The 15,281-nt window shown below is 33.3% G+C and overlaps 1 protein-coding gene across 1 annotated transcript; it reads left to right on the top strand.

Moving 5' to 3' along the window:
• Positions 1 to 375: 375 nt before the first annotated feature.
• Positions 376 to 14,644, top strand: LOC126818388 (DNA polymerase kappa). The gene is made up of 14 exons (XM_050545783.1): positions 376 to 448; positions 1,740 to 1,900; positions 2,518 to 2,670; positions 4,589 to 4,707; positions 4,883 to 5,035; positions 6,145 to 6,796; positions 7,241 to 7,365; positions 7,974 to 8,140; positions 8,412 to 8,444; positions 9,211 to 9,307; positions 9,805 to 9,976; positions 10,149 to 10,724; positions 11,454 to 11,685; positions 11,930 to 14,644. The coding sequence occupies exons 2-14, from the start codon at positions 1,765 to 1,767 to the stop codon at positions 12,027 to 12,029; spliced, it is 2,715 nt and encodes a 904-aa protein (XP_050401740.1). The 5' UTR covers positions 376 to 448; positions 1,740 to 1,764; the 3' UTR covers positions 12,030 to 14,644.
• Positions 14,645 to 15,281: the final 637 nt, after the last annotated feature.

The following is a 15,281-nucleotide window of genomic DNA, read 5'->3' as shown; positions in this document are numbered from 1 at the left end:
CCTGTGATATATTGTTCCATGTTCTTCTTTTGTTGCGATATTATTTTAGTTCTTGGTTTTATGTCATGTCATGGCTTTATTGTAAAAAACGGTTCTGTTCTGTAAAGCGTCATTGAACACGTAAGTGAAAGCAGAGCTATATAAATTTTGTAACATGATACGAGTATTCCCTCAAAGTTATTGGGCTAATACAGCGATGTGAGGCAAATGATAATATTTTGAACCAGCAATGACTAGTCTGATCCCGAAATCGTAGTGGAAAATGAAGTTATTTCCCCTAGACATTTATTTCATTGAGATTTTTGTTTAGCCTCGATTATCCAAACTAAGTTTATAGCGAAAAATTCGAGGTATCTCAGTTACGTCCCTTAAAAATGAAAAGCGCAATGATTGTGAAAGATGAAAACTTAATTGAGTAGAATCTATGTCGTCTTTATATTTTTTTAATGTAGGCATTTTTAAAACATAATTTTCTTAAAACATATATGTTCTGCGTGTATTAAATTATATGTATTGTATATGATAAATGTATATGACTGACATAGCGTGAAAGAGACAAACAATATGATTTATTTTTGATCATATTTTCCTGAACGATGGGGGTGGGGAGGTGGGGATCATCGCTTTACAAATTGTTAGTTTGTTTACCGTTACCATATAATTGTGAAAATATTTTTACATTCACTTTCCATTCACCCAAGATCTGGAACCTGATCAGGCTTCGAGCTATAGTTCTATTTGTCAACATTAAGGCCCTATATATATATATATTTCTTTCACTGATTCAGATTAGAACTGAATATATATATAAATTATAATAATATTAATAGCTTGCACTAAGTTATAAATTAGGATTAATGTGGATGTTGTCTGGGTCATGGGTTGTTCAGCTCTGAACGTAGGTCTCATTACACTTGGCCTCTACGTTCATGAGGGACTCTATCCTATTGAATCCTTGTCGAAATTCCAATGGCTTCCCAGTCAATTTTACTGGGCAACTTTTTACTGCTAAATGGTCGTGTGTCAGTCCCTGTGAATGCCTGAACAATATAAATGAACATCTTAGTGAGAAAATAAGACCTTGCTTACCTCGCTAGAGTAAGTATGAGCGACACAACACGCTGTTAAAAAATTTTGACAAGGATTCAATAGGAGAGTCCCTGAACATAGAGGCCGAGTGTAATGAGACCTACGTTCAGAGCCGAACTAGGCCATGGGATGATTGTAATGTAGGCTTATTGATGAATTATTTTTATAAATCTCTACAAGGTAAGAACTGCAGGAGTTACGGTAAATATCTGTAGAATAAACAAATGGTAAAAACATAAAAGAATGTTTAAAACTTGATAAGGCACAAATTCCTATGGTACTGCAAATAGAAATTATAGAAGAATTTTCAATAGTTTTTGAGGCTACACTTACAAATGATGTTTTGTCACAAGAAATTTTGATTGTTGCTCTTCTCTTCAAGATGATACAAACCATTAGTCAAAATTTGTATAACATCAACCATTCAATGCATATACATGAGCTTTTGCAGATTTGCAATGGCAATATTCAGAGATACCATTATAGGTATCCTGTCGCTAACTGTTATTTTAGATTTTATTTTGCATTGGGCTTCAGTCTGAAAAGTGATCAAACTTACCCCAGAGGTTGAGCAGATATTGTTTCGTTTCTCAAGATGAATTATGACAATACAAGGTTTGTGGTACTTTATATTTTTTTAATTATATCAGAATTGCAAGATTAAAAAAATTGACAATGGAGTCTGATGAAGATTTGTTTGATAACAGTGATGATGATGAAGAAGACTGGAAAACTACGGACTGGGAAAATTCAATCAAACCAAAGCAAGAAGAAAATGTAAGCAGTCCACAAAAACATGATATTTCACAAGGTAGGCAATCAGTGAATAATATAAATTAAAGAAAAAAATCATATATCCTACATATATCGATGTGGCTTATGAAGATGGATAAATGCCATGTAGTGTGCTACATGGGAAAGTTTGCCCAGACCTCAGCTTTTTGTTCCATCTGAATGACTAGATGCTTTTCAATGCCTGGCCCTCTGTCCTGCACCAATGACAAGCGGAAACCAAGTTGGAAAACCTTCTTGTTAGTGAGCCATACCCAACCCACAGACCTACATTGTACCTTGGATCTTTTGTTGGCATTCAACTGTGAGGATTCCATACTCCAATACATGTACATTGTGGAAATAAAGGCTTATACTTTTACATAAATTTTACATTAATTATTACAAGGTGGTGTCCATTGTTTAAATTGTTATAAAGTGTCGAGTAGCAATATATGCTGCAGCCTTGGTTGGTAAAGTTGTCTGTCCTGTCTTCAGATATTTGTACATGTTTTAGATCCATAATAGTACATATAGATGATCTGTAGACCACACCAATATTATCTAGCACTATATTTATGTATTTATTCATTCATGAGAATATGACATGGTAATTAGTGTAAGGTAGGCTATATATACATATAGTTAAATTATCAGTTACAGATACTTCAACCGAAAATGTTGCCAAGTGTCCAGAAAACAAACAAACTGATTCCTTAATGACAAGAATGGAATTAAATGACCATAAAGCAGGAATGGAAGGTCTTGATAAAGCAAAAATAAATAAAATTATATATGAAGCCTCAAAAGGTATGTGTATTTATTGTAAAAGTAATGTTATGATGAAACTAACTAGTGTTTTAACTTTTTGTGGCATACACATGGGGTGAATGACAATCTGATTAAAATCAAATGTTAATTATGCTTCGTTTCATTTTAAATGTTCTACTACATTGACATATTTTTTCTTTGAGGTCAGAGTATAGATCTTATCAAGGTCTTCACATAATACTGTAATTTCGATTGTTCTAGAACCCAGCTCTAGACCCTCTCAGATTCCTTGATAGAAAATATCATTGCGAATACCAATCATGGCGCTTTCCTAATGAAATGTCTGGCTGTGATAATCGAGTTGCAAAGTTCAAGGTTCATTCAATGTCAAGATTGCTGGGACTTTACCACTTCAAACTCAGCTTTTCCTCTATGATTATGCTATTTCAGACTAATCTAGCAATGGCTAGATGTAAAACTTGCAGTCGTTGCTTCAGGAACATGAGATCACATGAACTTATTCACCAATTTAGGCCACACAAAATAAATGTCTTGTTTCTCGGGCAACTGACAGCTGAAACTGTAGGGAGGGAGGGCGGTTTCTTTTTTTTTTTTACTCATTGATGGTGCAAAATAAAATTTGGCTATTGCTGAAAATTGTTGGGGCGGGAGGGCGGTCTTTCTTTTTTTTTTTTTTTAAATGAGAAAGTCATTACTTGTTTACGTTTTTGCTTTCCGTTATATTCAACTTTATTGTACATACTTAAAACATAAACCCAAAATCAAGTCTACTAAAACACTGAGACTGAACACTGACTGAAAGGAAAATAATTTTCCATATTTAATTCACATAATTGAAATTGGTTTAAAATAAAATTCCATACGACTATGTAATAGCCCTCCATAAAGACAACAATATTTTTAAAAACTAAGCCTCTTTCACCAGGTGTATCAAAAATAATAATCATGGTAAACAGTATTTAAAACTAAATCTAGTATCGCCGGTTTATTTATAATTATTTACCGAATTCCAACCAATGCATGTCACACCGTGTCATCGGTATTGGAGATTGCCGGAAATACTGTTTCTTGGGATATTCGGTGTGTTTCTCAGGATATTCGGTGTTCTATCCGGTGTTTATATTGAATGACTATTTAAATCTAACTAACAACTGGTCAGTAAAACCATCAAATCGGTAATCCAATTATTATTTTCCGGATTATCGAAACTACCGTAAATGTGCTAATAATGACCCAGATTCTAAGGTATGCATTATGACGACTATCGTCATCGTATCGTATTCTTAGCTATAATTAATTAACCTGTTCTACGGTTCATTATTTTATCAATAGGATTTTCCAAACAAGGACCGACTGAAGCCGGCAATAATGAGCCGATTACGATCGAATGATTGAAATATTGTCGCCAATGACTTTTAACACGAATCAAATTCTAGTTTATCAGGGGAGGTAATTAATATCACGTGATACAAAATGGAGGTTCTTTCGATATCAATAAAAAAGGCAAATCTGCCAAACTTCGCCATTGTTCGGATAAAAAAGACAGCATGTTCATCTGAATCAGTTTTAATACATTTGAATAGATATACATGTATGGCGGATGTAGGTACATGCGGGATATTTTTTTTACGACTTGCTTGTCGATGTGCGGGCGGGCGTTACATATTTATTTTTTTTCATCAAGACTAATAAATAGACTGCACGCGCAACCAATTTTGCGTGCGGGCGGTGCCCGAGAAACAAGTTATTTTATTTGTGTTGCCTTATGTATTGGTAATGTTTCAAAATTAAATCCTTTGATATCTTTGGTTATTCATGTGTAAGAGGTTACCAATTATAAGCTTACCCTGTTATGTAAGTTCAATAGTCCCACAAAGGGTGACTGCTTTGCGTCCCATATCAGCAGAATTTTGAAATATTTTTGGTATTGCTATAGGATCAAGGTTTTATGAAAATGAAAAGAAGAAAGAAGAACAAATGAAACAACGAATAGAAGAACAAAGAAAGAGACTGGAAAATATATCAGCTGAACAATTACAACAAGGATTAAAAGAGGTACATAGTATATAGATGTATGGGTACTTAAATTTGAACGGCTGAATTATTCCAATTTGTCATATGAGTGGATTGTTTTGGCATTGTTTTCTGGTCCTGCCACCTGTTGCCAGACAAATCTTACTTTTAACACAACAGAAAAAAGATAAGTAACAATTTTCCTATTGTTCTCCAGGGAGATGCCTTACTAGAAGCCCTTGAAGACTCATTTGATTTGAGTCGTACTATCGTACATGTAGATATGGATGCCTTTTACGCTGCAGTGGAAATGAAAGATGATCCGTCTTTAAGACATAAACCTATGGCAGTAGGTGGAATGAGTATGCTGGTAATATATAGATAATATTTTAAATCTATTTTGATGAATTTTTCTTTTTAACATTGTTTTAAAACTTAAGATACATTATGTAAGATTTAGATAAAGAGCTGGTCTTACTATAATAGTTTAAAAATAGATAATGCAAAATGAATATATTGAAAATTGTATTCAAAATACTTAATCACTGTTTGCAGTTTTGACAGGATGTGTGCATTGGTTGTTTATTATTGTATCCATGGTACTGGTATATTTGAGTCTTAGCCTCCCTTTTCCATTTTTGAATTAAATCATTAAATGGCCGAACCGTTCTAATCTAGTTAAAATCTTAAGTATCGGATGGGATCAAGAGTTGATTATGGTCTTGTCATGTTAATTAATGTCTAATTGATAATTTATATAACATTAAAGGCCTAAAGAAAGACCTGCAATAGGCAAATTTAGCTCTTGAATAATGTAGCTTTTTGATATAACCTTTAGTAATTTAAAAGTGTTAATAAGATTTGAAAATTATCCCCATATTGATTTTTATTTTAAATCTATTTAAAACCAAAAGCAGAACAATGAAATGAAATGGGGTTTAACGTTCTACTGTTCTGCTCCTAAACTGGGCTAATGAAGACGAGCATACGCCACACAGTATGCTATGAGGGAAATTTTGCCAGGGCAGCGGCACTACGGCCTACTCTTATATTGAATTCCAACTGCCAAGGGATCTTTTACGTGCAAGCCAATATGTACACGGGAACTCGGTTTTTCATCCCATCCGAACGACTAGACAGCTGTCCTTGTCAGGCCCTCCGTCCTGCATCACTGACAAGGGGGAAACCACACCTGAAAATCTGGATGAACTTTCTCGGCCAATGCCAACACCCGACCTTCGGGCTAGTGAGCCAGCGTGTTACCCACTTAGCCATGTGATCCCCCCAAAAGCAGAACAATGAACAGAACAGCTTATGTAAAAAATGCAGAAATGGATATTGAATCAAAGGTTAATCTCTAATCAAAACATATCAGATATAAACAAATTTTCTTAAAAAGAATCCTTTTTTATCAACTGAATATGTAATGAAACTATTATTTGTAGTAATTTTTATTATTGGTTTCTTCTTCTTTTCTAGTCTACATCTAATTATGTTGCCAGAAAATATGGAGTAAGAGCAGCAATGCCAGGCTTCATTGCCTTAAAACTTTGTCCAGATTTGGTGATTGTTAATTCCAACTTTGATAAATACCGGGCTGTCAGTAAAGAAATAAGAGCTGTCATGGCTGAATATGACCCCAATTACTGTCCCATGAGTCTTGATGAAGCATATTTAGACTTTACAGAACATTTAATTTTACGTCAAGATTCTTCCGAAAAAGACCGAACATTCTTAACCAAAGATTGTTCTTCTGATGACAATACATTATGCATTTGTGATTTAAATGCACATCTTAGAAAATCAGTGATTTTGGGGCAGACAGACATTGTTAATGAGCCTGAAAGTGTATCGCACAATATTATTGATAGCAATTCTAATAAAGCTCAAAATAAAATGACTTCAAATCTGACCATTGATGATGGAATAGAAGAGGCAGTTATGATTTCACAGAATTCTTCACTCTTCTCTGATTCATCTCAATTAGAAAAACAGATGTGTGATATTTGTCCTGTGTGTAATAAACCCTACCCACCATATGATATACGTATATTTGGTAAAGATATAGAAGAGGCTGTTAATGAAATGAGATGTAGAATAGAACAAAGAACTCGACTAACAGCTAGTGCAGGTAGAGTAATACAAACACTGACAAGCAAAGTGTGTTTTGTCATTCTATTTGTAATGCATGGAAAAGATCACAAGGGCGTAGGAATTCTATAAAGTGTGTGCAGAAATAGTGCTGTCTTGACTTAATCCTCACATTCACACATAACCAAATAAATATTACAATGTTTGTCTCAAAATCCTGATGAGACATTATTAATTTTGGGAGAGAAGCTGCATAGTAGGCCCATTACATAGCTGTTAAGTCTGTAAGTCATCACGCTAAGCCCTTTGAAATAGAGAAAGGGCCATACAAGAATATACCTGCACATCAACGGTTTTGTGCGAACTGCCATTCAACAGCAGGTAGTCAATCTCTGTTAACAATTAAGTGCATTATTATGTGTTAAATAATTTTGTATGATGGTCTCTATGACAAATTTTGATATTATTGTACCCTTGATTTTAGGCATTGCACCAAATATGATGTTATCGAAAGTATGTTCAGATAAAAACAAACCAAATGGACAGTTTAGAATTTTACCTACAAGAGATGCCATACAAATGTTTATAAAGGATCTTCCAATTAGAAAGGTAAAAATTATATGTACAGTGCAACTATATTTGGAACCTGAATCCATTTTCATATGAGGATCAAATCCACAACCAGATTTCTGCATACATATATTGGGGAAAAAAGGACATGTTTTGATATTTTTTCTTTTAGAATTCTGTCGAACTTCAGTCCTCTATCAGTATCAATGTCCATTCTGTTCAGTTGTCAACTGGTGATTTCTTGACAGAATCTACTAAGCAATACAGTTCATCTGGGCGGTGGTGTGGGTGCGAGGATGGGGGCATGAATGCTCGATGGACTATGTCTTCCTGATGTTAGTGAACATAATTCAGAAACAAAATATTTTTCATTAAAATTTATAATCTTGTATGTATAAATGTATTTATTGATATCTGTCATTGGTAAAGTAACAGAAGTATTATGTATTTTATCAATATTATCTGGTATTGGTAAATTAAGAGTATGTTTATGTATTTTATCAATATTATCTGGTATTGGTAAAGTAACAGTATGTTTATGTATTTTATCAATATTATCTGGTATTGGTAAAGTAACAGTATGTTTATGTATTTTATCAATATTATCTGGTATTGGTAAAGTAATAGTATGTTTATGTATTTTATAGATATCTGGTATTGGTAAAGTAACAGAACAAATGTTAAATGCCCTGAATATTGTCAGTTGTACAGATTTATACGAGAAGAGAGCACTTCTGTATCATCTTTATTCTGATATATCATTTAATTATTTCATGAGAATTTGTCTAGGTATTGGATCTACAACTGTTGAAAGGTAAGTGGTAATTGACCAGATTTAATTTTTCTTAATCAGTCTAAATGTTATTGTTGAAACCAACCATGCCGTAACAAAATCAAAACATTCTACTATTCTGATTTCATCACAGTATTTAGTTCACAATGAAATTCCTTTAACTTGACCATAATTGATAGATAGATCTGACATTTCCTTGTTACTTATACTCAAATTTTCAAAAGTCCATTCAGAAAAGTGATCCTTATATTGAATAATATACTCATGAAACATTGTATTTCTGTTATTATAGAGATACAGAGAGAAAGAGTATGAGTACAGAAAGGTATGTTCTTGATATTTTTATTCTATGGTAATATGTTCTTAAAGAGACATTATCACCTTCACCAAGAAAATAGATGTAATTAAATTTTATACGGCCACATTTTCATGGTTGAGTTCGAAATTTGTGAAAATCGGACCAAAACTGCCAGACAAAGTGGCCGCCCCTCGTCCGTAAATAGTGTAAAAGTATTCTATATTCAGGTTGTGGACCCTCTAGAAGTCACAATTTTTATCCAATTTTGATGAAACTTAAAATATATCTTTATATCCCAAATATCGCGGTCCATTTCGATATTCACGCATTTCTGATCATAACTTCTGGGGTTATGGCCCCTGATTGTTACAAAAAATCACCTTTTTTTTTAGCTTGTTCTCAATACATTTCTTGCAAAATGTGGGCATATCTTTAAACATCTTAAAAGCCACTAAAAATGTGTATGACTTGTAAAGTCATTGTTCAAATGTCTTCATCTAAACATGGCTTTGCAGAATTGTTTAAAATTTTGCAGACAATCTGATTTGGACACCCCTGACGTAACTGCATGTATAGTCAAATCGAAAATCTGTTTTTTTACAAACAGGTAAAAGGCTAATGCTAATGTTGTTGATTTTAACATATGTTTTAGTATCACACTAAGTGTATCATGGCTAATTCATCAGTAAAATAGTGAACATACATCAAGAAAGAAAATATTTGCATGGTCAATGATCTGCTTTATTGATAGTATTATAAGAGTATTATAATTGTTTTTGTGTATTTTTTTAAGGACGTTTAGAGATATGAGTAAACCAGCTGATTTATATGAGAAATGTTTTGAATTGAGTGAAGCATTGGTTGCTGATCTAAAATCAGAAGAATTAAAGGTATAGTATATTGTGTTATAAATATTGATATATATAAACTGTATCCACTGCCAGTAATTCTGTTTCTGCAATCTACAGATGTCATGTTGATTTCAAATTGCATTGTTTTATTGGAAGATTTGTTTTGTTGTGTGATTGGATGTAATGTTGTTATTGGTGTAATCATCGTTTTGAAACTATATTGAAGCAAGGTATTTGATTGTCCAATAAGCTACAGATGTGTCAGTTAAACACAAAATTTATGTATTGGAAAAGCAACGTTGAGTGTAGATTTATTTAACAAATGAAATAATGTGAGGAGTATATAGCTTTATGTGTAAATTGCTATTGTAATACTCAAATTAATTTAATGGGTCCATTGGATCCGGCCAAATTTGATGATATGCTAGAAATATGTCAGAATATACCAGATGCTCTATGTTTTTAAATTAATTTGGTAAAATATACACATATAAATAATACTTTAAACCTTTCGTTTCATGTATTTGATTTTAAAGGGAAAGACTGTAACTCTTAAAATAAAGACGGCAACATTTGAAGTTAAAACACGTGCCCACACTCTACGTGATTACACATGGGATCAAGAAATTATATTTGCTGCATGTAAAGAACTGTTACGCACAGAAATACAAAATGCTCTGCCCAGACCATTGGTACTCAGATTGATGGGTAAGTAAATTATTAGAATTTTCTCATTTATATTTGTCTTGTAGAATTTTGAAATAGGTTTGATCTACCCAATTGTGTGGTACTATTAATATTTTCATTTACCAAATTCATTGAATGAGTTAAAGTGATATTCAAGCAAGCTTTCAAAATCTTTTTCTTTTTTTTCTAATAGGAGTGCGTATGTCAAATCTTTTACATCAGAGTTTGTGTCCAAAATCTAAACAGAATACTATTTCCAGTTTTATTAAAAAGATGGTGTGTAAGCCGCTGCTAGCTGCAGCTACCAGTGGTGAACATTGTACAGAAACTGTAGTTATTAATGATGAAAGCTGTGAAATCGAACCATTGCAAAATCAAGAGAGTGGAAAAATTCTCAACAGCAATATTTCTAACACAAAATCAGACATAAGTACTTTTAGTTCTAAATTAATGAAATCCACATCACCAAAGAAAACTTCACCTAAGAAAACTAATAAGACAGTTGTAGGTCCTAACAAAGATAGTTTACAACAGCTGTTTTCTAAAGCTTCAAGATTTATGTGTCCTGTGTGCAGTAAAGAGATTCAATGCACCACTTTAAATGAAATGAATGGACATGTTGAAAAATGTTTAATAAGTGAATCAACAATTTCATCTAGATTGGACAATATTCAACATAAACCAGTAGAGCTACCAAGCTTAAACCTTTCTCTAGATGAAGAAAAGAAACCAGAAAGAAATTGCTGTGTTAATGTGACAATGCCAGATAGTAAGTTAGGGTTTTTTTGTGTTTTTTTGTCCCCAACCTTTCAAAGAAAGTGGGTGACTATTATGAAGGGTTCATATGTCTGTTCATCCTTATATCTGGCACAATATTTATGGACACAATAAATCTCCTTCTAATTGACGTAGATGTTCATCAGGTGAATGCCTAGACTGAGTTCGGTGATTGTTCTACTTTGGTTCTAGCCAGTTACTTTTATTTGCAATAGTAAGTTAGACTATGGTTTTCCCAATCTCTGAAGATCTTCTGTGTATTCCACCTTATGAACTTGAAGATGGCAGATTTATCTCTTATGGAATACGCTTTTAAGATATATAATTTAAGAGAGAGAGAGAAATGGAGTTTAACATCCACTCGACACAGACTAGGTCATTTCGGGACCTACATATGGTTTAATTTTATTTCAATAATTCGCTTGCGCGTAGGGGTCTTTAGCAGTGGGAGGAAACCGGAGGACCCGAAGAAAACCCACGAGGTTGGACAGACAACCCTACTCCTTGTCACGTACAACCGGGGATTCGAAACCATGCCAGTTGACTCAATGACATGCCTCGTGATACAGCGCGCGTGTGCTAACCATTCGGCCATCCATCCCCCCATATAATTTAAGAGATAACTGTTTACAGATATAGATTTATAAGAAAACATAGATCGCCTGAGGAAAATCAAGTTCCTTTCATTTAAGAAAAACATCTTATATTATTGTATTTTTAGGTCTGAAGTCTGCTTCAAATGAATCAAAACCCTGTTCATCCAGTACTTTAAATGATGTGGCAAGGGAGACAACTTATGTCTGTCCTGTATGTAGTTTAGAAAGAGTTGGTTGTACCTTAGATGAGTTTAATTTCCATGTTGATTCATGTCTTAGCCAGGGTGCTATAAAGGAAATTTTAAAAGAACAAAAGAATATTTGTACAGTCAACCAAAATGGACTGAAAAAGAAAAGGTTTGCTTTGAAATTTGGAATTCCTTAAAGAAGTTAAATTGCCCTGTTAAGAAAATCTGATGATAATTCTGAAAGCCTCAATGTTTTGAGCAGAAATTGTCATAGACACGTTATTTGGACTCTTTCTTCAGATTTTTGCGTTAAATCTGAATTCTTAAAACCCACTTTTATCAATGGTTACACTGTGAAATTTGGAACTACTCCTTACCATGTAATTTTAACTCATTTTTATTTCTAATTTTAGACCAAGTGCAATTGGTTCGAAAACAGAACCTGCTTCTAAGAAGAGGAAAAATGATGGTAGTAATAATACTAAATCCATAGATTTTTTCTTCAAATCTTAGTATCATTTTAACATAATATTTATTAATTTCTCAGAGAAATGTATTTATATTATTCCATGACATAGATTTGTTATATCGTTATTTTTTGATGATATCAGTATATGATATTGTTATTGTTTGATATGAGTTATATTTGTTATATTATTGGTAATTTTTTAACCGATTTTATACACATAATGGGGAGCGAATGCCAAACTACTTACCTAAAAAAAACAGTTTTGAGAAAAGCAAAGTTCAAGATTTTTTCTGTGAATAGAAAAAAAACCCCACCAAATACCATATAATATTAAAGTAAAGATGAATCATTAGTATTTTTATACGCCCACATTTTCATGTGGACGTATTATGCTGTCGCCCCTGTCCGTCCGTCCGTCCACAATTGTTTGTGGACTCTCTACAGGTCAGAATTCTTATCCGATTTTGACGAAACTTGAAATATAGGTTTATCCCCAAAAGATCTTGGCTGCTTTCGATATTGGCATGTATCGGATCGACACTTTATGGATTATGGCCCCTGATTGTACGAAAAATCATGTTTTTAGCTTGTGGACCCTATAGAGGTCACAATTTTTATCCGATTTTTTTAAAACTTGAAATGTAAGTTTATAACCCAAAGATCCGATTTAAAAAAACGTATTATTATATCACCGTTACACCCTAAGGAAGGTTGAGGTCAAATTTCGTGAAAATCGGCCCAAAATTGACAGACAAAATGGCCGCCGTTCGTTCTCAAATAGCGTAAAAATATGGTATATCAAAGTTGTGGACCCTATAGAGGTCACAATTTTTGTCTGATTTTGTTGAAAATTGAAATGTAAGTTTATAACCCAAAGATCTTGGTTCCTTTCGATATTCGCGCATATCGGACTGTAACTTCCTGAATTATGGCCCCTGATTGTACGAACAATCACGTTTTTAGCTTGTGGACCCTATAGAGGTCATAATTTTTATCCGATTTAAAAAACCGTATTATTATATCACCGTTACACCCTAAGGAAGGTTGAGGTCGAATTTCGTGAAAATCGGCCCAAAATTGACAGACAAAATGGCCGCCGTTCGTTCTCAAATAGCGTAAAAATATGGTATATCAAGGTTGTTGACCCTATAGAGGTCACAATTTTTATCCGATTTTGTTGAAACTTGAAATGTAAGTTTATAACACAAAGATCTCAGTTCCTTTCGATATTCGCGCATATTGAATTGTAATTTCCTGAATTATGGCCCTTGATAGTAGGAAAAATCACTTTCTTGTTAGCTTGTTCTCTATCCATCTCTCGAAAATGTGGGCGTATCCTGCCTGGCAGCCGCTGGTTCACTAAAATATCAAATTTTTCACAGCTTAGTCTGTGCTAATATATACTTAGATTGATTATTTAACATTTAATTACGGTAAGAAAACAAAATAAAAATACCACTGCTAGATAATGTCCCGACTTGGATTAAATCGTATTTACAACAGGTCTGTCATTAAATTTTCTTGGACAACAAAATGGCAGGGGGCTTATTACATAGCAAAGAGCAGAGATCAGTGAAATTTTAATTCCAAATATTTTTGTAAATACTGAATGAAAATGAACCAATTTTGAACTGACATTCCTGTTCTTGATTCATCTTTTACAATTTTATATTTTCTAAGGGATTATGTAGCGCTATAATGATGCATAAGGACTTTAATGATATAGATAGTAGCTGTATTTCTAGAATTTGGCATGGGAAGAAAGACTTTCTTATGGCAGATAGAATAAATTTAGAAAATAATATGATTTCCTTTGCAGATAACACAGTATGTAACCGAACTTACATAATTATAGCAGTGTCAAATTGATTCATTTGTCACTTATATATACTGCCAGGATATAGTAATTATCAATACTATGGCATTGACAGACATTGGTGTTAATCAGTTATTTTTAGAGTAAAAATACAGAGCTGTGATATTTTGGCACATGGTAGAATACTATTTGACAGGCTCACAGCATTATGTCAGAAAATGGTATTAGGGGATATGATATTCTGACTAGAACTCATTGATAAAGACAAATATTTCAAAGTTAATATCCGATTGACTCTAAATTTATACACAGTGTTTAAGGTCATGAGACGAAGATGTCTATTCATTTTCAGCGATTTTCAATAATTACTTCCAGAGTTATGGCCCTTGAGGCTAAAGTTAATATCCGATTGACTTTAAATTTATACACAGTGTTTAAGGTCATGAGACAAAGAATCCTATCGATTTTCAACGATTTCCGATAATTACTGCCAAACTTATGGCCCTTGATCACTTTGAAAAAACTTGTGACGCCCTAGAGGCTAAAGTTATCATCCGATTGACTTCAGATTGATAATTACTTAATCAGATTTTAGTGTATTATAAATGTTTCATTACCCAAAAAAAGTAACAAATATGCGACAACACTTGTTGAGTGCCCGTACGATTTAGCTGCTGGGGGCGTATGTTTCGTTGCCTGGCAACCTATCTTTTTGTTTCTATGACCTAATAGTTTTCATTGCTTACTATCTGCTGGGTTAAAGATTATTTTACGATTTATATGATCAATGTAATATGGAAATGTAACATGTAATAATTATATCTGTTGCCAATACATTATTTATAACAATTTTTTATTGTTTTCTTTCATTTTGTTGGTTTTGCTGGGTGTTGGTGGGGGGGAGAGGGGGTCATAAAAATGTATTATACACATTGCTATGCCCTATGCAGATCCAAAATGAATATTCAGTGCAACACACATACCAAGATTTTGGGAAAATCCAGCCAAATAAGGACTGTTTTACAGGGACCATCCAGATTTTGACAGAGTTTAAGAATTAAAAGTCTGTATACGTATGAAATTTAAACGCCAAAATATAGAGGAATGGTGTATTCACCTTCTCTCAAAATTTTAGCCAAAATATTGAGTCATTTAGATGTGAATGTCAAAACCACTTATCTGGACACATAACCCCTTTAAGATTTTGGTCAATTTTTTCGTTCAGTGACCTGATAATCTATTGCCATTCCTTTAGAGTTCTTTACAGTGCATGCCCCACATGCTGTACTTGATAATGTAAAGTAAATTTTAACTACACATAACTTTTATAAAATAAAAGTCTGGTTTTATCCAGACACCATATAATACAGCTTGGGACACCGGTCTCCATTTCCAGATGAAGAATGACAGGTTTAAATTGTTTGAAAATGTATCGCGTATATTGAGTCAGTTGCTCGGCCCCAAGGTAGAGGATTTTAAG

The sequence above is a fragment of the Patella vulgata genome, chromosome 4, assembly GCF_932274485.2.
Source record: "Patella vulgata chromosome 4, xgPatVulg1.2, whole genome shotgun sequence".
NCBI classification, from domain to species: Eukaryota; Metazoa; Mollusca; class Gastropoda; family Patellidae; genus Patella; species Patella vulgata.
Note: the sequence above shows the minus strand (reverse complement) of the source record. Positions and strands in the feature narration are given on the sequence as shown.

Bases quoted from the DNA above. Each gene is read 5' to 3' on its own strand.
- LOC126818388 (XM_050545783.1), top strand. From the start codon at position 1,765: ATGGAGTCTGATGAAGATTTGTTTGATAACAGTGATGATGATGAAGAA. The intron at 5,036-6,144 runs GTAATATATAGA...CTTCTTTTCTAG, and splicing joins TAGGTGGAATGAGTATGCTG to TCTACATCTAATTATGTTGC. The intron at 9,977-10,148 runs GTAAGTAAATTA...TTTTTCTAATAG, and splicing joins ATTGGTACTCAGATTGATGG to GAGTGCGTATGTCAAATCTT.